The sequence below is a fragment of the Saccopteryx bilineata genome, chromosome 5 (assembly GCF_036850765.1).
Source record: "Saccopteryx bilineata isolate mSacBil1 chromosome 5, mSacBil1_pri_phased_curated, whole genome shotgun sequence".
Classification (NCBI taxonomy): domain Eukaryota; kingdom Metazoa; phylum Chordata; class Mammalia; order Chiroptera; family Emballonuridae; genus Saccopteryx; species Saccopteryx bilineata.
Window position 1 is genome coordinate 209,346,913 of NC_089494.1, and position 25,368 is coordinate 209,372,280.

At 37.3% G+C, this 25,368-nt stretch overlaps 1 protein-coding gene across 2 annotated transcripts in view; it reads right to left on the minus strand.

Annotated features, from left to right (window-relative positions):
* The window catches only part of MTHFD2L (methylenetetrahydrofolate dehydrogenase (NADP+ dependent) 2 like), a 114,773-nt gene that overhangs the window by 16,150 nt on the left and 73,255 nt on the right, over positions 1-25,368 (minus strand). Inside the window, exon 7 of one of the 2 annotated variants that reach the window (XM_066281202.1) lies at positions 7,853-7,978. The exons of the other annotated variant lie outside the window; for it this stretch is intronic. Within the exon in view, the coding sequence (XP_066137299.1) occupies positions 7,853-7,978 (126 nt within the window). The remainder of the gene's footprint in view (positions 1-7,852; positions 7,979-25,368) is intronic. 2 annotated transcript variants of the gene reach the window in all.

The following is a 25,368-nucleotide window of genomic DNA, read 5'->3' on the forward strand; positions in this document are numbered from 1 at the left end:
ATGGCCATTAGTTATTCCTTCCCCTTATTATCTGGCCTCCCTCCCCTGTAATCCTGTTACCTCTGTTCTGCTTCTGATCAATAAAAGCTAAGGGAGAAGGAGATTCAGGAGGTCTTCTTCGCCTCCCTTGACAGGCCTCCTCCTCTTCCTCTTGACATCAGTTTGTGTCTTGAGTAGTTTCTTCCACACAACACTGGTAGTTTCCAGCGGGCAGGAGTACTACACATTTGGGTAAGGAATTTGCCTATTTAGGTCACTACTGTGTCCCGAGTGCTCATAACATATAGCATCACCCCACCCCTTCCAGCTGCCAGCCCCAAGCCCACTCTGGCCTCCAGGGATTCCTGAGAGGGCCCATGGCAACCCCTCCTCTTCCCACTGTCCTCCTCACTCTATTTTCAGAGAGGTGCTGTGAGAGGTAAAAAAACCCCTAGGTCTCTACTATCCCAGGAATTAAGGTCCAGGAAGAAAATGCTAACAGAATTATGGCCCAGGAAGAAACTGCTAACAGAGATGTGCTTAACTGTGTGTCCCATCCAAAGCTTGGGGTGTCTCATTCCTGGTGCAACTTAAGAAAAGAGTAAATTGTAGGCCAGGGAGTAGACAGATGGACTAGCTCAGGGTCTGGGCCTTCTCTTTCCCCTTCATTTACCAGGGAAGCTGGGCTAACAGCCTTCTTCCCCTCCCTTTCTAGGAGTACCCCCTCCTCATCTACACATCTCTCCCCAGGTTCAAGCATAGACTCCATCATGAAAACTGATCTCCCTAGTCGTTCAGTTGAGCTGGTGCTGGTCCTGCATCCTTCTATCTTGTGGCCTAAAGGGTGAGGTGACCCAGCTCCAGGAGGGCACTACCCTCAAGAGAGTGTCCTGCAGTAGAAGCACACAGAACCCCAGAGGAGGACTCAAAAGACAAACAGGGCATTGAGAAGCAGAGAACCAGGAGAGAGAGTCCCTCCCTGTCCCCATTCCTGCCCTCACTGTGTCCTATCCTGGGATTAAAATCCTGTACACTGTGTTTTTTTAATTGAGATATAAATGACATATAACATCATGAAAGTTTAAGGTATATAACCTGTTAATCTGATACATTTATTTATTTCCATATATAAATATAGCTTTAGTTAATACCTATATCATGTCACATAACTGTCATTTATTTTGTGATGAAAACTGAGATCTGGTCTTTCTTTGAAGTTTATAATTCAGGATTGTCTAGAATCACTATGCTGTGTATTAGATCTCCAGAACTTATCTTCTAGTTTCAGGCTTATACCATTTAACATCTCCCCACCCACTTCCAGCACCTAGTAACTACCATTCTACTCTGTTTCTATGAGCTCAGTTTTTTTTAGATTCACATATAAGAAAGATCATACAGTATTAGTCTTTCTTTGCCTTCTCACACTTAGCATAATGCCTCAGGGCTCATCCATGTGGTTACAAATGGCAGACTTTCCTTCTTTCTCATGGCTGAGTGATATTGCATTGTATCTACCTCTATCTATCTATCTATCTATCTATCTATCTATCTATCATCTATCTATCTATCTATCTATCTATCTATCTATCTATCTATCTATCTATCATCTATCTATCTAATCTATCTCATATCTTCTTTATTCATTCATCCACTGAGGAACACGTAGGTTGTTTCCATATCTTGGCTATTGTGAATAATGCTGCAATAAACAAGGGAGTACATATACCTTTTTGGTATCTTATTTTCATTTTTTTTGGATATATATCAAGAAATGGGTAAGCTAGTCATAAAACAACATACAGAAGTCATTTGTGTTTACAATCATTAATGAAATAAATGAAAAGAAATAAAATATTATCCCATTTATAACAGCATCAAAAATAATAAAGTACTTAAAAATAAATTAAACAAAGGAAATGAAAGATTTCTACAGTGAAAACTATATGACTTCAATGAAAGAAATTAAAGAAGACACAAATAAAAAGATATTTCATGTTCATGGATTGGCAGAATTAATATTGTTAAAATGTTCATAATGCCCAAAGCCATTTATAGATTCAATGCAATTCCTATAAAAAATTCTAGTCTCATTTTCCACAGAAATAGAAAACAAAAATCCTAAAATTTGAATGGAACCACAAAATACCCCAAGTAGCCATAGCAATCCTGATAACAAAGATCAAAGCTGGAGATATCACACTTCCTAATCTTATACTATACTATAAAGCTACAGTAATAAAACAGGATAGTACTGACATAAAGACAGACACATAGATCAATGAAACAGAATATAGCTCCCAGAAATAAAACCCTGTATACTCTGGGCAGTTAGCTAAGTCAGTTAGAGAGTCATCCTGAAACACTAAGGTTGAGGGTTCGATCTCCAGTCAGGGCACATTCAAGAATCAACTAATGAATGAATGCACAACTACGTGGAACAACAAATAGATGCTTCTCTCTCTCTCTCTCTCTCTCTCTCTCTCTTTCTCTCTCTTCCTCCCTTCCTCCATCCCCCCCTCCCTCCCACTCTGTTTCTCTAAAATCAATTTTTTTAAAAAAAGGGTTAATTAATATTTGACAGGAGAGCCAAGAATATTCAATGGGAAAAAATAGTGTTTTAAACAATGCTAGGAATACTGGATAACCACATATAGAAAAATAAAATTGGACCATATTTCACACAACTTCCCAAAATTAACTCAAAATAGATTAAATGTTTAAACATAAGACCTGGGACCCTGGCCAGCTGGCTCAGTGGGAGAGTGTTGGCCTGGTGTTTGGAAGTCCTGGGTTTGAGTCCCAGTCAGGGAACACAGAAGCTACCATCTGCTTTTCCACCCTCCCCCTTCTCTCTCTCTCTTTTTTCTCTCTCTTTCATTCCCCACCCTCTCCCCCTGCAGCCATGGCTCAAATGGTTTGAGGAAGTTGGCCCAGGTGCTGAGGATGGCTCCATGGCCTTGCCTCAGACCCTAAAATAGCTTGGGTGCTGAGCAACAGAGCAGCAGCTCCAGATGGGCATAGCATCACCTGGTAGGAGCCTTTCCAGGTGGATCCCAGGTTGGGGCGCCTGCAGGAGCCTGTCTGTCTGCCTCTCTGCCTCTCTTAATTAAAATAAATAAACAAATAAATAAGCATAAGACATGATATCAGAATAAAACTCCTAGAAGAAAACATAGGGGGAAAGCACCCTGACAAAGGTCTTGGCAATGATTTCTTAAACATTACACCAAAAGCATAGGCAACTAAAGCAAAAATGAACAAGTGGGACATCAAACTAAAGAGTTCCTGCACAGTTAAATAAACAACAAAATTAATAGGCAACCAATAGACTGGGAGAAAATATTTGCAGACCATATATGAATAAGGGGTTAGTATCCAAAATATAAAGATCTCACACAAGTCAATAACAAAACAGCAAATAATACAATTAAGAAATGGGCCAAGAAACCAATTAGATTTTTCCAAAGAAGGTATCCAAATGGCCAACAGATACATAAAAAGATGCTCAACATCACTAATCACTGAGAAAATGCAAATTAAAACCACAATGAGATATCACTTCACAACTGTTCAAATGCCTTTTATCAAAAAAATAAGAGATAAGTGTTGGCAAGGAAAAGAAAAGGGAACATTTGTACACTGTTGAAGGTACTGGAAATTGGTATAACCAATATGAACAACAGTATGGAGGTTATACAAAAAATTAAAAATATAGTACCATATGATATGGGAACCCCACTTTTGGGCATATATCCATGGGCTGTATTCTATCAGCAGGTAACTTGTCCCACCAGGCCAGGCGTACACACAACACCTTAGTAACTGAACCAGGAGATAGTCAATGTCTTGGCGACCCTGTACAGCCCTGGGCCCAGGAACAGAAACCAAGGCTTATTTGTAGCCTTGTTTCCAGTTCCTACAGGTATGACTCAGGCCTCCTTTCCTTGGGCAGCCTTCAAGTACCACCACTACAACTACTGGGGACCATATAGACTGTGTCTGGGCCTAGCCCTCACTCTCCAGGAGAGCTTCATGGCAGTGGCAATAGCCCAGTCTCTCAAGTTCAGGGGCCCTGGGTTTAAAGCAGACTCCCACCTTGTGGCCCAGCTATCCACTAGTATGGCCCAATGCAGTTGTGGCTGGTCTGCCCTCTGTTGCTACCTCATCTGTCTGGCATCCAACCTTACCACTGACCTGTTCTGGGACATGGTATACATGTCATAAGTTTGTCTTTAGTAAATTTCTGTAGCTGTTTATCTAGAGTCTTTTAAATGGCAAATGGAGGCATTGTCAACATTCATAGTCTGCTACTTCAAACTTCACTTTTAGTGTCTTCACTGTTCATTTCATTGCTGGTAATTTCCTCTTTCTGTGATCCATTTTTGCAAAATGCCATTATGTCTATCAGTGGGGTCACGGAGTCAGCAGAACTGTATATTTTGTTATCAAATTAAATGCGCCATGACCAATCACCAACAAACTTCGAAAGAAGTGATGTGATTGGTCACAGATCACACCACACATTTCATACTTATATAATAATTTTTGGACTGAGGATCTAGCAGAGTAGTTTGCACTTTTGGTAATTACAGTTAACATACCATGAGAACTGGAATTAGAACCACTTTGTTGGGGGACTGTATGATTTTGCTAAAGCAGGGTAACTGAAGACTCTGCATGTCAGATCAAGCAAACAGAGGACTGCTGTACATCAGTCTCATTGTCCTGGCACTTTTACAACTTGCTATTATACATATGCTGGGGAAATATAATAATGTCACTTCATGTTCTGAAAGGAAAGTATTAACCAAGGGAAATACGAAATAGTAGAGTCAACAGAGGGTAGAAATTACAAGAGTCTGGCCATAAATAAATGGTGTTACATGCCTATGTCATCTCAGGCAAGATGCCTAGGGGTGTGTGCCTCTGTAAAATGGGGTTAATAGCAATATATACCTTATGGAATTTAGAATTAAATGAATAATTTATGTAAGCGATGAGAACAGTACCTAGCACATTGAAAGCATTCTCAGACTCTAGCTACTATTATTACTGAAGAAAAACTCCTAATGACTTAGAAAGTGATATCTCCATGAAGAAAAGCCTCTCCTACCTTCTTTACCCTCAATGTAATTTTCTACTAGATTTGCCTGCTGATTCTTTAAGAATATCAGCAGACTTGTGACTGGAGTGGCAGGGACTTGCTGGAGCAGTGGGGGAGGGATGGGCAATGACTGTTTCTCTCTGGGGCACCTCTAGTCCTGCCTACCATACCATGTTGTCAGCCCAGGACGGGCTATGGTATTCTTTCCGGTCTCAGGAGGAGGAGAGGAGAAAGAAGGAAGAGAACGGAGCAGAGAGGAAAATGAGAGCAGGAAATCCTAGTAGATGAAGGAAGATGTGAAAAATGATTTAGGGTGGTTTTATGTCTCCTTTTGTCAAGAACTAGAGTAAGTGGTGATGCAGCTCCTATAAAATATCACTCTTTTTAGATAGTGGCCTTATTCAAAACTGAGGCCAAGACACCTAATGATGAAAAAGGTTACAAATAAGTATCTGCATTTTCTTAGAAATAAAATAGATAAAAAGATTCCTGGTTTTATAAATCACTAAATTTGCAGCTATTCGGTATTTCTAATATTCCTTTAATGGGGTTATTGATGAAATTATTCTTTAAAAAATTGTCCCCATAAACGTCATCTACTTGAAATAGATCGTCCTGTTTCCTTGATGAGTGAGCCAAAGATTTCGTTTGATTTTATCTACATCCATTTTGTTGATCTTGGCTATAGTTACAGTGATACTTTCACCAATACTCACAAAGCAGCCACATTTTCCCTGCGGCAATCAGCAGCCAAACACTACCTATACGTTTTGTGGCATAACCCAAGTTCAAGTTCCTCCCTCCCAGCCCAGGGATCATCCCTCACCTCAGATTAAGTCCTGAGAAACAACCTGAAGAACATGTCAAAACCTATCGCTCGCCTGCTCCTCTGGGTGGCTGAGTCATAGCTTAGATGGTCAGGCCTTCTTTGCCGAGTCCGGGTTTCCTTAGGTCTCCAGGTCTATGAATGAGCAGTATAGCAGTGTTCTGTTGTCAACCATACGGGTGTATTTTATGATAGGATCAGAAAAATCTGGCCTTGCAAAAGTTTTTTTGAGGGTGGTTTACACAATCACTTGGTAGCACTCAGTTGAATGTACAAGTTACATCAAGCATTAGGGCTAGAATATTGGCATTATTTAATTGATAACAACACTGGTGCCCAGAGAAGTTGCAGAGTTACTGGGTTAGACTACTAGGTCTAAATGCACTTCTTCAGACTCCCAGATCAATGCTCTTTCCTGTTCATTTTATATCTTGTTACTCATTGTCATTTCCTTTTTATTTCACTATATATTATATTTAGATACACAACCACAATTTACTTTAATAGATTCTACTAAATGGAGTAGTATGTCACCTGAAGTGCACATCTATGTATGACTAAGCATATGCACTCACCTCAAAATGCTCACTTAAAAATATTTTCAGAATATCCTGATGAGCTAAATAAATTCTCAGCTAAACATAAGAATGCATAAAAATGATCTGAGACCAACAAACTATCATATAAGAGAAGGGTCTTATAAGATGTGGGGAACTACTGGGTAAGTTGGTCCCCCAGGCACAGTCAAGATTATAAACTGAAAACATCATGGCTTTTCTTGCCTCAAGCTGGTTTCCCTGTACTGTCTATGCCAGGGGTCCCCAAACTTTTTACACAGGGGGCCAGTTCACTGTCCCTCAGACCGTTGGAGGGCCAGACTATAAAAAACACTATGAACAAATCCCTATGCACACTGTACATATTTTATTTTAAAGTAAAAAAACAAACCGGGAACAAATACAATATTTAAAATAAAGAACAAGTAAATTTAAATCAACAAACTGACCAAGTATTTCAATGGGAACTATGGGCCTGCTTTTGGCTAATGAGATGGTCAATGTCCGGTTCCATATTTGTCACTGCTAGCCGTAACAAGTGATATGACGTGCTTCTGGAGCCGTGACGCGTGTGTCCCGCGTCACTGGAAGTAGTAGTGTACGTGAGTGATGCCGCCCTTTGCAGTGCTGCCACATACAGTACTCCAGGTCCTCTCACTGACCACCAATGAAAGAGGTGCCCCTTCCGGAAGTGCGGCGGGCCGGATAAATGGCCTCAGGGGGTCATAGTTTGGGGACCCCTGGTCTATGCCATCTGGCTGCATCGTAATGTGTGGTGATTTTTACAATAAATGCATGGTAACTATAATGTTATAAAAAAACTGAATGACTGCAAAAAATAAGAAATAAGGTAAAAAAATGGAAATATATTCTCACTCAAGTTGAGACATTTGAATAACTTATTGATGTCTGCCATTAGTGATTAGATATAAAAAATGAAGTGAAGAAATGCGGTCATTCCCTAAAGAGATCACCACATACACACAGCACACACATATAATATATACAGACAGACACTCATGTTCACTGGAGAGCCCCCGCCAGACGGGAAGCTCCATCCCTGGCAGGGAGCCTGTGAGTGACAGCCTGTGATGGCGGCAGCGTGTTCACTGACAAGCTCCATCTAAACTTTGCCCTTACTCACCATGCTGTCCTCAGAAGGTATTAATGTCTATCTGCAGCCTCAGGTGTTCTTTTCTTCCCCTTTTCCTTTTAGGAAGGAAATATGTATGTGTGGTTAAACTCTTTTCCCTCAGACAAAAGAGGTACAATGATTTATAACTTAATAATGCCCCCATCAAACAGAAAGTTTCTCTTTCTACCATCAAAACATGAAAAATAGAATCTTTCTTTACATTTATCAAAAATTATATAATTTATTACCTTCAAAGTCCACATCTCCGACTAGTTTTGTCTTTTCTGTCACTGGATCATGGACATAATTGATACCCACATCAATTACAGCAGCACCTTCTTTAATCATATCGGATGTAATCAACTTTGGAATACCTGGAAGCAAAACAGAGTTGGAAGCCACTCTAGAAAATACTTCAACTTGGTCATGAGTATAACAAAGGTTTATACATCTAATGTTTTTGTTGTCCTGGTTTTCAGAAATGTATAACATACACTGTTCCTAACTGTACGTGATCATTTCTGGTCAAGCAGAAGAACAAAATTACTGCATTTGGGCTTCTGTGGGAAAAAGTCCTGCCAGGACTTACCCTTTGACCTTTGACATTGCCAGCCAGACTTCTCCAAATGGACACCTGCTTGAGCAGTGTTCTTTTGTATTTCATGCACTGGGAATGGCACGGGGGGATCATGGAGATGAAGAAGGCCCTTGCTGAGGGTTAGTGTAGAAGGAAGTGGAGTGGAGTAAAAACAATTTGGAAATTGAAGGCAGACAAAAGGGAAAAAGGGAAGGAAGGAGAAAAAATGCAAAAAAGAATAAGAATGATAATAATTCATATTCTTTAGGGTTGTGAGAAAGTGTGCAGTGCTATACCCATATGCTCAACATGAAATGCTTTCTTGAGCTTTCTTTTTATTTTTACTTGGTTTCTCTGATTAATTATATTGTAATATATGTCTTGGAAAGTGTAAGATTTAGTAAACTTTACTCACTGGTTCTCCATTCCACTTTGAAAGATAGCTTTACAGGGAGATCTTATGTCACCACCTATTTTCTATATTTTAAAATTCTGTTTCAAGTCCATCAATACCAGCAAATGGCTAATGTTCCAGGTTTTGGGTTTTTATTTTTTAGTACTTAACAAACCATCCCTAAACTTAGTGCCTTAAAACAACAATTTACTATGTTTCATGGTTCTGTGGATTGACTGAGCTCAGCTGCATGGATCTCCCTGGTGGTCTTTCATACAATTGGAGTCAGATAGTGGCTGAGGCTGGAGTCACCTGAATTTGTGACTAGGCCGATTTTCCAAGATGGCTTTCTCACATGGCTGCAGTTGCTCTCTCGGTTGGCTGAGCTCAGCTCAGGCTGTCAACTGGGGCATATAGGCATGACTGCTCCATGTGGCTTAGGCTTCTCACAGCTTGGCAGGTGGCTGCCAGTGTGAGAGTTCCAAGAGTTAGGAAGTAGAAGCTGCCAGTCGATTAAGGCTGAAACCTGGAAACCAGCACAGTGTTACTTCTGTCATATTATATTGTACAGAATCCACCTAGATTTAAGAGGAGGGATAGAGACTCCACTTCTCAGTGGGTCAGAGAATTTGTGGCCATCTTTACTCTACCACTATGCCTCTCATGGGCACTGTGTCTGGTAGGTGATACTCACCTTCACAGTCTACATCCCTTGCAGAAAAAGGACTACTGGTTGTGTTTTCAGAGACTTTATTCTAGCATCTGAAGTATTTATTTAAGCTTTTCAGGTGACATATGAACTTTTAGTGCTAGTAAGAATTTAAAGGTTATAAAGAAGTGATCAGTGCCAAAATAGATATAACTATCTCATAGGTCCCCTCAGCCACATGATGATATAGCCAATGAGGCATCAACGATTGAGATAGTTTTTCTCCTGGTTTCCCATCTTATCCCATAGAACTTCTTCTTTTTATTGGCTCTAGAATAAAAACTTAGTATTGATTTGAGATCATCATAAAATCCTGTTTCTTCTTAGCATCCAATAGAAACAGAAAATATGCATTATTATAATGATGGAAACTATTTTAAAATGAAAATTTGATGAAATACTTATTAAAATCTAGCTACTATGCTTTTGAGAAGGATCCAACTCTCCTTCCCAACTATAACTATTCATAACAATTTCTCAGAGAATATCAGATTGGCAATGAACAAATATACAATTCTCAATATAAAGAAAAATGTGAGCTTGATTTTAATGCCAAGGAAAATGATAAAAAAAACAAACTTAAATGCATGTTTATTTTTTCTGATCTAATGTTACATATGTTTACTATAGAAAATCTGGAGAACATCTAAGAGTTTAAGATAAAAATCACTATAATCTTGCCATACAGAGATAAGTATTTTTTGTATTGTATTTCTCTCTAGAATTCCAAAATATTTATTTATCTGTAAGATATAAAGTATGATGTCTATAATTTTGTGTATACTGTGCCTCACTATGTATCATACCACTTTGCCACTAAAATGAAATTGTAAGTATTTTCCCAAATCAATTATTTGAAATAATTCATGTGGATTACTATAACAAATTACTCATTCCTTCATTCTTTCTAATATTTTGCTGTTATAAATAATGCAGTAATAATCATTTATGTTAGGGAAACTACAGATGATTTTTTTTCAAGGAGAGGAGGGGAGATAATGAGACAGACTCTCACATGTGCCCAGGCAAGATCAGAAGAAACAAGCCAAAATCATTATAACTGACCTACTGAACTACAGACTTGTGATAAAGTTTTTAAAAAGTGGTTGTTTAAAGTGACTGAATCTTTGAGTTGTTGTTGTTGTTGTTGGTTGTTTGTTTTTTTTCTTTACAGAGCAGTAGTAACTGAATAGCCTATATTCACCAATGACACAAAATTGGATAGAATAGCTAGTAGGTAGCCACTTTGGAATGATAGACTATTAATAGCATGAATTTGAAAGGGGATAAAAGCATAAATTTGACTAGGTGTTGTACTTGATTAAAAACTCATTAAAAACTATTAGCCTATGATGCTAAAACAAATAGTCTTCATATACAAAGAAGTAATGTTTTCCGTTATATATTTAGCAGACTCTCTCTGGAAGCACTGGTTGCACTCTAGGGAAGAATGATTAGAATAGATCTAGAAACCATGTCATATGGAGCAAGTGCTAGCAAACTAGTTGGCTCAAATTATCTGCAGCAAGATAAAAAGCTTGTGCCACAATGTAAAGCAACTGCATCACTAAACACAGTTTAATTCACTTAGTTTTATTTTTTTCAGTGAAGGAAGTAGTATGTTGATTTATATTCTGGCACAGCTCCTCATGAACCTATGACATATAGTTCCCAAAGGGTAAGAAACAATCATGGACCCGTCCCAGTCCGCACTTTGAATACCTCTGAAATAGAGGTATGTTCAATAAACTCAGGATGCCCATCTAAAGAAAAAATACAACTAAAAACAAAATCAAAACTCAATAATTGTGGTAGTGTCTTCAATATGTTAAACTAAATAGAAAATATACTTATGTTACGTTTTCAAAAGAAAAAAAAAGGAAGGAGGGAACAAAATAAGGGAATAGATTTTAGCTCAATGTAGAGAATATTTTAAGAATAATGAAATATACTACAAAGAGAAACTTTATACTTTCCTTATTACTTACTAAAAATATTCACAATAGGGTGAAAAAGGGATAGAATTGGGAAGGTTAGTGATACCTTCCAACTCTATGATTTAAACATTCTCTTTTGTCTAGTCAAATTGGAAAAATTATTTTATCTTTCTTCTCTCAGTTAATTCATTTCTGAACCCTGTAGACTTATGACCCTATAAAGGCCCAGTTAAAGAAAAGAATGATAAGCAAGTTATACTTAATTATTAAAATTATAGTAAATAGACATAAAAAATCTCTATTTTAGATATGTTAAGTATGCTAAGTCATCCACTTACATTGTTGTCTTGCAGGAACATATGATTAATGTATTTAGTTTCCAAAGTATACAAATAAAATAATTTTAAATTCTTGTCACTTGATAATAGTGAAATGACATTAAAAGTTATTTAAGTATTTGGTAAAGAAAAGACATACATATTATTAGGCTATGGAAACAAAATTTTTTTCTTTTTATAAAAATTAAAAATGAACAATGATTTCAAGTGAATATTTCCTATGAGCTTTATGTTTTTATGTGTGATAATTTCTGTGATAATTCTGTGGAAGCCTATCCTTAATTCTTATATAATTTGAAGGCTTCAAGTATTATATGTGAGAACCGAAACCATCCACACCCACATAGCTTACTGTGTACATTAATATGACTTTATTATTATATTAACGTGACTTTATTATTCCAGGAAACTCTCCATCAACATGACTTTATTATTCCAGGAAACTCTTGCTCAGAAAGATAAAAGTTGCAAGTAATTTTATCTCAGGAACTTACAGACAAGCTCATTTTAATTAACATCAAACTGTTTGACTTTTCAGTAGATAGTATCAAATGACTGTTTGTTCCTCAAGACTCTTGGAAATCCTTGTTTCAAAATTCTCTCCTTATGTCCTCCAATCCTAAACTTTTATATTATCCTTACCCAACCTTAATCAAGCCTTTGCATTAAAATTCTTGCCTTAAAACAAACTTCAAAATCTCCTAAATATCCCAACTTTGCTTCTACAATCTAAAATGCTACTAAAGTAACTGGAACTCTGGGGATTAAAAAAAAAAAGCAAACCCCTGATTTGTAGAATTTGATGATTTGTTTGGTATAAATATTTCTATCATGGCTTATTTCAAGTTACTAAGGTGACATCACTGAACATGGAATTAGAAAAAAAATATGCTCAGAATCAACCTTCCCTGGCTGATAGGAGCTCGATCCAGTACACCACTGCTCCTAAGGAACTGTCCAAATAGTGTTCCCCATACTTACTTCTGTAACTGTGAACTCAGATTTGTCTCATCAATGAATTATTTTGGTGATATTTGGAAGGAGTGAGTTTTCAACAATTTGGAGGATCCATGAAGATTTAATCAGGAACTTCTCCGGTTCATGATCCAGAACCTCAGTTTGGAAACCATGGATGTCCCTCTGGCCCCTTGAGCTCTTGCTGGGACATGGAGCTCTCGTTCTCTCTGACTGGGAAGATGAGCTAAACCTCACACTGAATCTGAACTGGTTTCTTTTCATTACGGCTCCCCAAATGCTAAGTTCATTATGTCTTCTATGAATAAGAAATCCTATTTAGGAATCCTTTGATTATATAATAGGTGGGGAAAAAAAAACACCTTTATGCTTGGTGTAAATCAATCTTATTATTCAGAACACAGTGTGTCTTTGACCCATCATTTTTTATTCTCTATTTATAAGGGAAAAGTTCACAGGAAGAAGATAAATCTATTCTTCAAAATGACTGAGGAATTCAGTGTCTTTTGAACTTTGGAAAATCTATGGAAAAACTTTGCCTCAGGTCACTTAGCAAAATTTTATGAGAACTTTCCTCAGTCAAGTATTATTTTATTTTCTGTGTAATCTCTCCAATCCTTTCTGGAAACAGCATATTCGTCAGGTCTGCAGCTGGAAACAGGTGAGAAATTAAGCGGGGGTGGTTGGGGTGGTGGTGGTGGTGCTAAAATACAAGGTACACAAGGAGCACTTTCAAATGATGACCAGTCTCCGACTCTCCTGGGTCTACCTCTGTCTACACCTAAGATCATGCACTGCTGATGTAGACTCTTGCTTCTTACATGTATTTACACCATATCATAAACTCTTACACTTACTTTTCTAAATGGCATTACTTTTCACCAAGGATAATTTAGAATTATAGTGGCCATTATGACCCAGCAATCCCTCTACTGGGTATATACCCCAAAAACTCAGAAACATTGACTTGTAAAGACACATGCAGCCCCATGTTCATTGCAGCATTGTTCACAGTGGCCAGGACATGGAAACAACCAAAAAGCCCATCAATAGATGACTGGATAAAGAAGATGTGGCACATATACACTATGGAATACTACTCAGCCATAAGAAATGATGACATCGGATCATTTATAGCAAAATGGTGGGATCTTGACAACATTATACGGAGTGAAATAAGTAAATCAGAAAAAACCAGGAACTGCATTTTTCCATACGTAGATGGGACATAAAAGTGAGACCAAGAGACATTGATAAGAGTGTGGTGGTTACAGGGGGAGGGGGGAGAGGGAGAGGGAAGGGGGAGGGGGAGGGGCACAAAGAGAACTAGATAGAGGGTGACAGGACAATCTGACTTTGGGTGATGGGTATGCAACAAATTGAACTTTAAAATAACCTGGACATGTTATCTTTGAATATATGTATCTTGATTTACTGATGTCACCCCATTAAAAATAAATACAATAAAAAAAGAATTATAGTGGCCATTCTGAGGAACTATTCATGTGCCCAAAGTGTTCATTTGAGAGGTTCTTTAGAACATAAAAGAATAAAATTCCATACGTTCAATGGTCTGAATTTTTAAAATAATTTTGAGGAGGTAAGTAGCCAAAGGTATTCAGATTCCAAAATTGTTCTCTTAAAAGAAGCCTTGGCTAAAGCAAAATAATAGTAAATAAATAAATAAAATTAAAGGTGAAAAACTAAAAATAGCCACTCATTTAGATCCCTCCAAATTTCAGCACAAATCTAACAGTCTTAAGCTTAGTATTTCACTTTCCCCCGTTTCTCCATTTCCTTCTGACTTGTTCCTTTCCTTCCTGGCTGGCCAGAAACCTCCAAAATGCAATTACCTCAGGAAGTTACATCCCCCTTGGAATGGGGTAAACTTCTTAGGTTTTAAGATCTAGTCTCATTTGTTCTGAGCTAAAATTCACTGTTCAAATTTTTCCAAGACTTAGAAAAACAAAATTAGCAGAATAATTAGGAATAGATTTAGAAACATATAAACCACTTACAAACAGTATATATCATATAGTACAAACAGTATATATCATATAGATGCAAAAAAAGGGGGAGGATGAAAAGGTAAAATTCAGAGACCCCAAATTGCATAAGAAATCAGAGGGATTTAGAAAAGCTGTATATATGGGATATGGTCTTTCGTAAACTATCCCCAAAGTCATTCCTGTAAAAATAGATTGGACCCTGATTTAGTCTTATAAGCTAAGAAAGGATCTATCCATTGGGGAATTCAGAGACAGGCTCTTTAATATCTTTAGCTAGAATCCAGAAGTAACTCCTGATGCAGATGGAGTAAGCTCTTGTCTAACTTTCTGTGAATAATCTTACTCTGAAATAGAAGACTTAATACACAAGAAAAACTAAATGAGAAATAGCCCTAATGCCAGACCTTCAGCACTTTGCTAAACATTTTGGAAGAACCTAAGAACAAATATAGAATATGACTCGTTTAAATTTACAACCTTACAGATAAAATAATTAAAAACTCTCAAACAGGCCCTGGCCAGTTGGCTCGGTGGTAGAGCATCGGCCGGGCTTGTGGAAGTCCCAAGTTCGATTCCCGACCAGGGCACATAGAAGCACCCATCTGCTTCTGCACCCTTTCTCTTCTCTTATCTCTCTATCTCTCTGTCTTCCCCTCCCACAGCCAAGGCTCCACTGGAGCAAAGTTGCGCCGGGCACTGAGGATGGCTCCATGGCCTCCACCTCAGGAGCTAGAATGGCTCTGGCTGCAACAGAGCAATGCCCCAGACTGGCAGAGCATCACCCCCTCGTGGGCATGCTGAGTTGATCCCCAACGGGTGCATGTGGGAGTCTGTCTGTGCCCCCCCTACCCCTGCACCGCTTCTCAATTCAGAAAAATACAAGAAAAGAAAAAAAAAACCTACCAAACATTAAACACAAATAGAGAATCACTTGGTAAAGACATTTGTTGATAGTGTGAAAAGAAAGAATACTGACCAAAAAAAATATAAATAAATAAATAAGTAAATAAGTAAATAACGAGGAGAAGAAGGAGGAATCAAATGTTCAATCTATCATTTTACCTTTAAATTCACAAGGAGAAATTTCTCACAGTGTTAAAGACAACCTTTAGTTTGATCTGGACACTACATTATTAGCCTTATGCTCTGCTGTTCTTATTCAACATATCCCTTGGAGTAAACAAACTATTCTGGTGGTGGGTGTCTAATAACCTTCAGACATTCTGCATGTCCTAGCCCAGAACACAGGTATACATTCTTCCTTCCCATGTGACACCACACCTGCTAACTTCATAGGGAGAGATATGCCCTGAAAATGAAATTGCCAACAGATTAAATGATGTCTTCATGGTCTCTTTCCTAAAATCCCTGAAGACCCTCTATTCATAGTAAGTTCATAGCTAATTTAAATATTGACTTAGATTTACTGGTAACTGTGAGTCTAAATCAAGCCCAAACTGAAGATGTCAAAGAAGTGTCAGAGTGTTTGTGGATACCACTCCTATGACATTGGCAGGATTAAGGAGGCTGAACCCACTAGGCTTCAGATTGACCTCTTAAACCTCTATCTAAAATTATATAATACTCAAGGTATAAGCTAAAGAAAGGCTACAACTCATAGAGAATGACTCTTAAAATGTTCATCCTCCTAGTTAAAAACCCCAGTGAGTGAGGATCTAAATTCATTCAGAATTTTAGAGCCATACATTAAATATTCATTTTCTGGGTCCTGTAGTAGCAAACTCAAATTCGATTTTAACTTTGTACGTCCTGCCTGACCTGTGGTGGCGCAGTGGATAAAGCGTCGACCTGGAAATGCTGAGGTCGCCGGTTCGAAACCCTGGGCTTGCCTGGTCAAGGCACATATGGGAGTTGATGCTTCCAGTTCCTCCCCCCTATCTCTCTCTCCTCTCTGTCTCTCTCTGTCTCTCTCTCTCTCCTCTCTAAAATGAATAAATAAATAAAGAATAAAAAAATGAATAAATAAATAAAAAATAAAAAAGATAACTTTGTACGTCCTAATGTTATCTATTTAAGTTTTAGATCTCTATTTTGTTTTCTTTGGTGTCTCTTTAAATCATAATAAACAATTCCTATTTGCCGCCTTCTGTAAATATCAACAACATACCTACCTGGGCTATTATGCCCAGGAGTTTACTAAGGCAACTTTACACTTTGCACAGGTTCTTAACCAGGACCTAAAAAATTTGAAATTTCCCTATAATTCTACTCTTTTCAGTCAGATCAGGAATTTGGGGTAGAATGCCTATTTCAGAAGATGTGAATGAGAAGCTGAATTCGAAGTTCCTAACACTGCAAAGTACTTTTATGTCATGCTGGTCCATCAGCAGGTATACCCCCAAACTACTAGGTAATAAGAAACTTTAAGAGTAATAACTAGCTATTAGATTTTACAGAAACATTTGCTGTTGCAAAATTCCACCTTTATATTTGGTAATTTTCAAAACTTTCATATCAGTTTTCTAAGTTCCTGATGAAACCTATAAACTCTTTATTCTGTGATATTCAGAAACATATGAAATTTAATTGTTACAACTTTTAATATCATCATTAAAATAATTTGAGCTTATAAATATAATTACACACTAAACCCAATGCAAGTTTATGGAGGCAGGCTTTTATTTTTTTTCCTCAAGATAATCCATCTATAAATTTATTTCTGGCAGAAGAAAAAGGCCTATTTTTAATACATATTTTCAAAAATAATTGGGATAATTATTTTAGGGTGAACTTTTCTGATCAGGAAATTTAGTAAAAAAGATTTCTGATTCATCTAAAATTTCTCTGTTAAGAATGAAAATCACTTTGATTGATAAGTAGGTAACCAATGGATGATCTACACAGAATCACACTACTTCAAAGGCCATTCATTTTTGTTGGGTGATTGAAAATCTGTTATTTTGTGATTCCTTATTTGACAAATAAGAAATTAATCACCAGTTTATCTTAGCAAAATATACCAAATAAATATAATGTTTTAAAAAGCAATATCAATACCTAAAGGATACACCAGACATGATTCTTCACCCTAGGAGCTAAATTTACCAATATGAATGTATAACCATTACTCCTTGATTTTTTTTTTATCATTTCGAACCCCATTTTCATATGCCTATTTGACAATCTCCAAATTAAATTCACATGAATTATAAAGCATTAATCCTTTCCCAATGAATCCTCCTATCATTGTCATCTTTAGGTCTTTATAAAATAGCTCAGTCAAGGCAGCCTGATAAAAGGAAGAACCATATTTACACATAAACTTAATTAGTAGAGTTCAAAGGCCTATGCAAACATTATCTAATTAAACTTCACAACAATTCAGTGAAGCAAGAGAAGGTTGGCCCATTATCCTCATTCACAGAAGAGAGATTTTGAGGTGCCGAGAAGCTAAATGATTTCTTAGTTTCACAATGATGAGTCAGAGGTGAGGCTGGGAACAAAACCAGAACTCCCGATCAGATGTAAAAGTAACATCATGAAAATGCTTATTTAGGTGAATTGCTCCTTCAGCTGGAAGCTGTCCTACTACATAAATTACAACAAAAGTCATCTCAATGGAATTTGGATGGATGCATACATTTCTTTCCGGATTAGAAAATTTCTCTTCATTATTTGCTTGGAGGCAGTCAGATGACCGCTAAGTGCATCCTAGCTAAATAAAACCTACGTGAGTAAGAGCATCTCAGTGTCTTCCCTCTCTTTTCTTTCTTTCCTCTCATTCTGCTAATTCCATTTCACATATGTGGATGTTCTTAATATTTTCCCAAATTTCTCTGAGACTGTTCATTTTTTTTTCTTTTTATTCTCTTTTCTTCAGGTGATACAATCTCTATTGATCTGTTTTCAAGTTCATTAATTCTTTCTTCTAACAGCTCAAATCTACTGTTAGGCCTTTCTAGTGACTTTTTTCATTTAGTTATTTAATTTTTCATCTTCAGAATCTCCACTTGGTTCTTTTTTGATAATTTCTGTCTCTTTATTGATATTCCCTATTCAGTGAAACATCATCATTATACCTTCCTTTGCTTCTTTAAACATGGTAAGCTTTTAGCTATTGGCATCATACCTAGCTCTTATGTAATCATTTGCTCTGTTTAAAGTTAAACAATAACTTGGGGAATAAATTGCTTTATATTCTTATTCAGTTAAATTCAAGCTTTACAGGTGTGGTAGTCCTTGAGGACATTCTTTTGTTTCAACTCTAGGAGGCTTTATCTTTCCCTGTTTCCTCTGTTAAATATATAGCTGACCTGTGGATTAGTTTGTTGCTCTCATGGACTACAAGCCTCCTCTTAATTGCCCTCTACCAAAATCACTTTCACTTTGAGTGATAGTTTAGTGAGGTCAAAATTTCTATATCAATTTTTCCCCCCAAATTTTGAAGATATCCATTGTGTTCTGACATCAAAACCATTGATAAGTTATCTTTACTCAAATCCATGGGGGTTTTCTTTTGGTAGATATTTTCTTTTTCTCTTGTAAATTTTAGAATTGCTAATGTTCTAAAGTTTTAATGTTAAGTATAACTTTTATTGTAATATTTCTAATCACAGTAAATTTTTTGAAATTCAAGACTCATATCTCTCTTTAGTTTAATAAAATTATCAGTGATCCTCCCTTACAATGGTTTTTCTACAATATTATTATCTTTAATATCCCCTCCAGAAGGAGTTTCTTTTTCTTTTTTTCTTGTCATTTAGTTCTGTTGCATACCCATCACCCAAAGAGAGATCGTCCTCCATCACCCTCTATCCAGTTTTCTTTGTACCCCTCCCCCTTCCCCTCCCCTTCTCCCTCCTTCCCTCCCCCCACCCCCCATAACCACCCCACTCCTATCCATGTCTCTTAGTCTCGTTTTTATGTCCCACCAATGTATGGAATCCTGTAGTTCTTGTTTTTTTCTGATTCACTTATTTCACTCCGCATACTGTTATCAAGATTCCACCATTCTGCTGTAAGTGATCCAATGTCATCATTTCTTCTAGCTGAATAGTATACCATGGTGTATATGTGCCCCATCTTCTTTATCCAGTCTTCTATTTTTTTTTTACAGTGATTGAAAGCCTTTAAGCAAACTCTTGGCCAATACAGCAAGAATCCATAAAAGAGTAGTGTCCTTAACATGTTCACCCAGAAAGAGTTTCTTAATTTATCATCCATGTCATAAGCTATATTTTGTAGCTCTTTATCTCTTTGTGTTGAGTACAGGTATAAGTTTATTTCATTTATTATTCCAGTGGGATTACTTTTCTGCTGTGATCATTGCTATTCAGTCTGTTTTTAAGTTTTATTTTTTAATTTCAATATTTTTTATTTTCAATGTTTCTAATTAATTATTTTTCATAGTTATCTGTTCTTGTTGCATAACCTGACTTTCTTGTTTTTAAACTTTCATTCTTCTGTCATGGCTGTAATCCCTTCTTTATCTTGCTAATGACATAAAAAATACTTATTTCTAAGTCTTTTTTGGTTGTGTCATTATGCCTATTTTCTGTTTACCAGGTTTGTTGTTTGTCCTTCCCCATCTTTCTGAAGTGTCTGTGTAGTCATCTGCAACACGGCATCTCCGCTTAGGGTATCCTGGTCTCTGACAGCAAGCTTGAAGTGGCTTCCACGTGGGCACCGCTGGCGGTCTGGCACACAGGGCGGCACACTGCACAGATTCATTTTCAGACTTGTTCCTGCTGAGGTTCAGCTCCAGAATCTTGTGACTATCCTAGCTGTGTTCCCATAACTGCACAAGCAGTTCTAAGCTCAGCCGAGAAAGCAGAAAGCAGATGGCACCTTTCCCAGCACCCAATTTCACACAAGCTGTGCACATGCTACCTAGGTCCCAATCCCTCTCTTGCTTGTGGACTGACTTTATAGTTTCAGATTGTTCTAAACCTTATTTATTCCCCATTGCTTTTTTCTTCTAGGAGAATATCCTTATTTTAGTCTATAGGGACCCTTCTTTCTTATTTTCTACAACAACTATGTTTATTAATCTAAAACATATTCTGATTAATGTCTGAGTTTGGAGAAGATGGCAAGCGTTATGGGTCAACATGTGCTCAACTCACAATGACTGACCAAAAGATAAGACAAAGAATTTTTTTAAATTTATTTATTAAATTTAATGCAGTGACATTGATAAATCAGGGTACATATGTTGAGAGAAAACATCTCTAGATTATTTTGACATTTGATTGTGCTGTATTCCCCTCCCCCAAAGTTAAATTGTCTTCTGTCACCTTCTATCTGGTTTTCTTTGTGCCCCTCCCCTCCCCCAACCCCTCTCTCCTTCTTCACCCCCTCCCTCTCCCCCCATCCCCCATCCCTGTTGCCATCACATTCTTGTTCATGTCTCTGAGTCTCATTTTTATGTCCCTTCTATGTATGGATTCATATAGTTCTTAGTTTTTTTTCTGATTTACTTATTTCACTCCATATAATGTTATCAAGGTCCATCCATGTTATTGTAAATGATCCGATAAGACAAAGAATTTTTTTACATAAAAAATGTCCAAGCCCTGGCCGGTTGGCTCAGTGGTAGAGTGTCGGCCTGGCATGCAGAAGTCCTGGGTTCGATTCCCAGCGAGGGCACACAGGAGAAGCACCCATCTGCTTCTCCACCCCCCCTCCTTCCTCTCTGTCTCTCTCTTCCCCTCCCGCAGCTGAGGCTCCATTGGAGCAAAAAGATGGCCCGGGCGCTGGGGATGGCTCCTTGGCCTCTGCCCCAGGCGCTAGAGTGGCTCTGGTTGCAACAGAGGGACACCCCGGAGGGGCAGAGCATCACCCCCTGGTAGGCAGAGCGTCGCCCCCTGGTGGGCATGCCAGGTGGATCCCGGTCAGGCGCATGCGGGAGTCTGTCTGACTGTCTCTCCCCATTTCCAGCTTCAGAAAAATACACACAAAAAAAATTTCCATATTATCAACAATATAATATATATAACATATATAACTTATGTTGTAAAATATTCATAAATATCATTTACTCATATGTAGAGAATAATTCTATCTAATGCAGTAATGGGTTTAAAAGTCTGTAAAAAGTGCTCTTAAAGATGCCATGCTGAAGAACAACCTGCTGTCTCTCAGGAAACCTAACATGACCAGTTTTCTCTCTGGCACTTGATCTGATCTAGCTTCTCTGACTGATAGCAGAAATGGTAGCTGGCTCAGGTTTAGAAATTATGCTGAATAAAAAATAAATCATATCTTTCATCTCTAAATTCACATGAAATGCAGCATGAGGCTTGAATCCTATCAGACATGTAGGAACTGAGACTGTCTGGAGGTTGAACATATGCATATTTCTAACACATGGTCATTCTCAGGCATAACTTACTAAGTAGAATGTGAAGTCACCTAGCCTGCATTATTTAACATATTATTTTTCACTCTTATTTTTCACTTTTATTGTTACTTCAAAAATTTATGTAGGTTAAGTGCAACTCATCTTAACCATATGTTTTATATATTAATGATTTCTGATGCATTTCAAATGAAGTGTTTAAAAATTTACATTGAGAAGGCAATGGGCTGTGGTTTTAATCATTAGGCCAGCCAGCATGAATAAGGAACTGAGTTTCTGAAGAACTTAAGCACTCCCCCAAATATCTGACTGACACCCAGGAGAGTGCTTTCTCACATAGCAGCATATAAATCCTTATTAATCAACCAAAATCAAACCCAAGCAACATAACATCAACAAAAACCCAGCAAGAGCACTGGACTAAAAGTCAGGCATTCTTAATTCTAGTATTAGGCACACAACAACTAGGAGTATCACCCAAGATAAATTCTGTGACAGTCTTTTCATCCATGTAAAATAAAAGTTATCAATATCTAACCCTTAAGAATACTTCAAATGTAAATATTTCATAAAGTATTCACTGAATAACTTTTCCCAACATACACTAAATAACTTTTCCCAACATACACTACACTTACCCATCTGGCCACTCATCCATTTAATGGGCACTTATTGAAGATCAGTTATACATTAGGCTCTGTCTAGATAACTGATAATTCATAAATTAAGATAAAATACAAAGTCTGTTTCTAAGAGTTCATGTTCAAACAAGGAAGCCAGACAATTCTAAGAGTGTGGCATTGTGATACAGAACATTCAGGATGTAGAGGAAGATGAAACAGGGAGAGGACGCCTCACTCAACCTGTGGCAGTGATGACTTGTTTTCCAAAGGACTGTGTGGATTCTAAGAGATACCTTGAGAAGTAGATAAAAACAGTCAGAAAAGCTGTTCTATACAGGGGAACCTGACTATACAAACAACAACAACAACAACAAAAATATAAACTTCCAATAAACTGTAGGTTTAAGGAAACTGAAAGGAATTGAGATGGTTAGAGCCCAGGATGCATGTAGAGAGCAATTGCTGGAGATGAACCTGGAGTCTTTTAATTCCCAGTATGCACTTAGGAGAAGAGAAAGGTTGATTCACTTTCTTTTTTTTTTTTTTTTTTTTTTTTAATGGTGTGTGAACATCTTTTTTTTTTTTTTTTTTTTTTTATAATTTTATTTTTTTAATGGGGTGACATCAATAAATCAGGATACATATATTCAAAGATAACAAGTCCAGGTTATCTTGTCGTTCAATTATGTTGCATACCCACCACCCAAAGTCAGATTATCCTCTGTCACCTTCTATCTTGTTTTCTTTGTGCCCCTCCCACCCCCTATCCCTCTCCCATTCCCCCCTCCCCCCCGTAACCACCACACTCTTATCAATGTCTCTTAGTTTCACTATTATGTCCCACCTATGTATGGAATAATACAGTTCCTGTTTTTTTCTGATTTACTTATTTCGCTTCGTATCATGTTAGGTTGATTCACTTTCAATTGATCATATTCTAGTTCATGTGTGTCCTGAAATTACAAAAGACTTGGCTTCTCCATTGAAAATAGCTAGTTTTACATCATATTAAATTATTGAAAAAAACAAATATGGCTTGGTGTATCCAAAGATGTGGAAGGATGGGCATGACAGGACTGAGGAGCCTCTGAGGGACAAGTGACCAAGGTCTGCACATTAAATCATCTGAGTCTGCATACTCCCAATGACCAGGCTGTGTCAAAGATCAACTAAATCAAAATTTCTGTGTGTGGGACCCAGTCATCAACATTTCTGAAGTTACTCCATTGATTGAAATGTGTAACCAAGGTTGAGATCCAGATTTAAAGAAGGAGGGAATCAGATGTACGTGGTGGACTCAAGGCAGCATAATGTTTATTATTGGGGAAAGATGAGTCTAAGTAGATCTTAGTGTTCATAGCTCAGATTGGGCTTTAGACCAGGCTCCCATGGAGCCCTTTCTGGGATGTGGAGAGGGAGAAGCCATAAATAAAGCATTGGCAAGGGCTCTTAAAAATTCCATATTATGTTTTGTACCACTCTGAGAGAGATTACCATGACAGAGAGGCATTCTCTCCCATTCTGCAGCGGAACTTTGCTCAGTGCTACCTTGAGGGCTCCCATACAGTTAGGATGGACGGTGAAGCTAAGAGACTATGTCTGGCCACAGTGGTAGGAGTTGTTGGCAGGAAAAATAAAACCCCATCTCTCTATATAGGCATGTTGTGGAGAGAGGGTGATGATTGGGTTAAAGCAGAAGAGAACACCAGTGAAAACTGACTGGGGTTTTAGGGAGTATAAAAATCCCTACGAGACTTAAAACTAATAGCAAAGGTATGAGGCATCATTAAAAAGAATTGTACAGAGAGTCTGTAAGCCTTTAGCACTATAAGGAAAATATCCAGATCGAAAATATTCTCATTATTTCAACAGATATTTGAGAATAGCAGCCATGAGCCAGGTACCAGAGAAAGTGATGGGGATAAGACAATGAACAAGATTGGTAAAAATCTCTTCCCTAATCGAGGCTATATTTTCATAGGGAAAATTAAGGAGCAAATAAATTAAGACATACAGCAATGTCTGGTAATGATAAATGCCAGAAAACAAAAGGAAAGCCTTCTATTTTTAAAGAGAATTTTCCAATGTTTATTTGAACTGAGACATGAATGAAAAGTGTATTATTATGCAAATTAGTGTTTTTCAAATTGTTTAGTTTCAGGTCTACTTTACATTCTTAAAATTGATTGAAGTCCCAGAAGAGCTTTTTTATGTGGCTTATATACACTGACTTTGATCATATAAGCAGCTAAAACTGGATAAACTGCTTAAATATTTATGTAATTCTTTGGGAAAAAAATAATAATCCTATTATATGTTAAAATAACACATTTTAGTTAAAATAACCACATATCCCAAAACAAACAAACAAAAAATAGAAGAGAGACACTGTTTTACAATTTTGATAATCCTTTAATGTCAGAAGACAGCTGATTTTCAATCTACTTTTTCATCCAGCGTCACACTCATATGTAGTTGGAGAAGGGAGGAAGGAGTGTTCTAAAAGATTTTTAAGATAATTGTAGTTATCTTTCTTTGGATCTACATCAAAACTAGACAAGAGAAAGTTTCTACACGATTAGTTGCAATATGAAATTTGAAGCCATTTCAATGAGCTTTCCATACTCTGTAATATTAAAATCCAATATTGGTTTAGCTTACATTTTGAATGCATATAGCGGTATCATGCATTGCTTATTTGAAAAATACCCCTTCACTGAGTTAATATGCATCTTCCAAATGTTATCACACATCATTATACAATATTTAAAAATCATTTTGTTCATATCACTATTGATTTCATTAAAAAAAAAGAAAGTATTGGGAGATTGTCAAACTCATAACGAGGTGGGTCATGGCTTTTGCAAAATTTTAAGTTTGT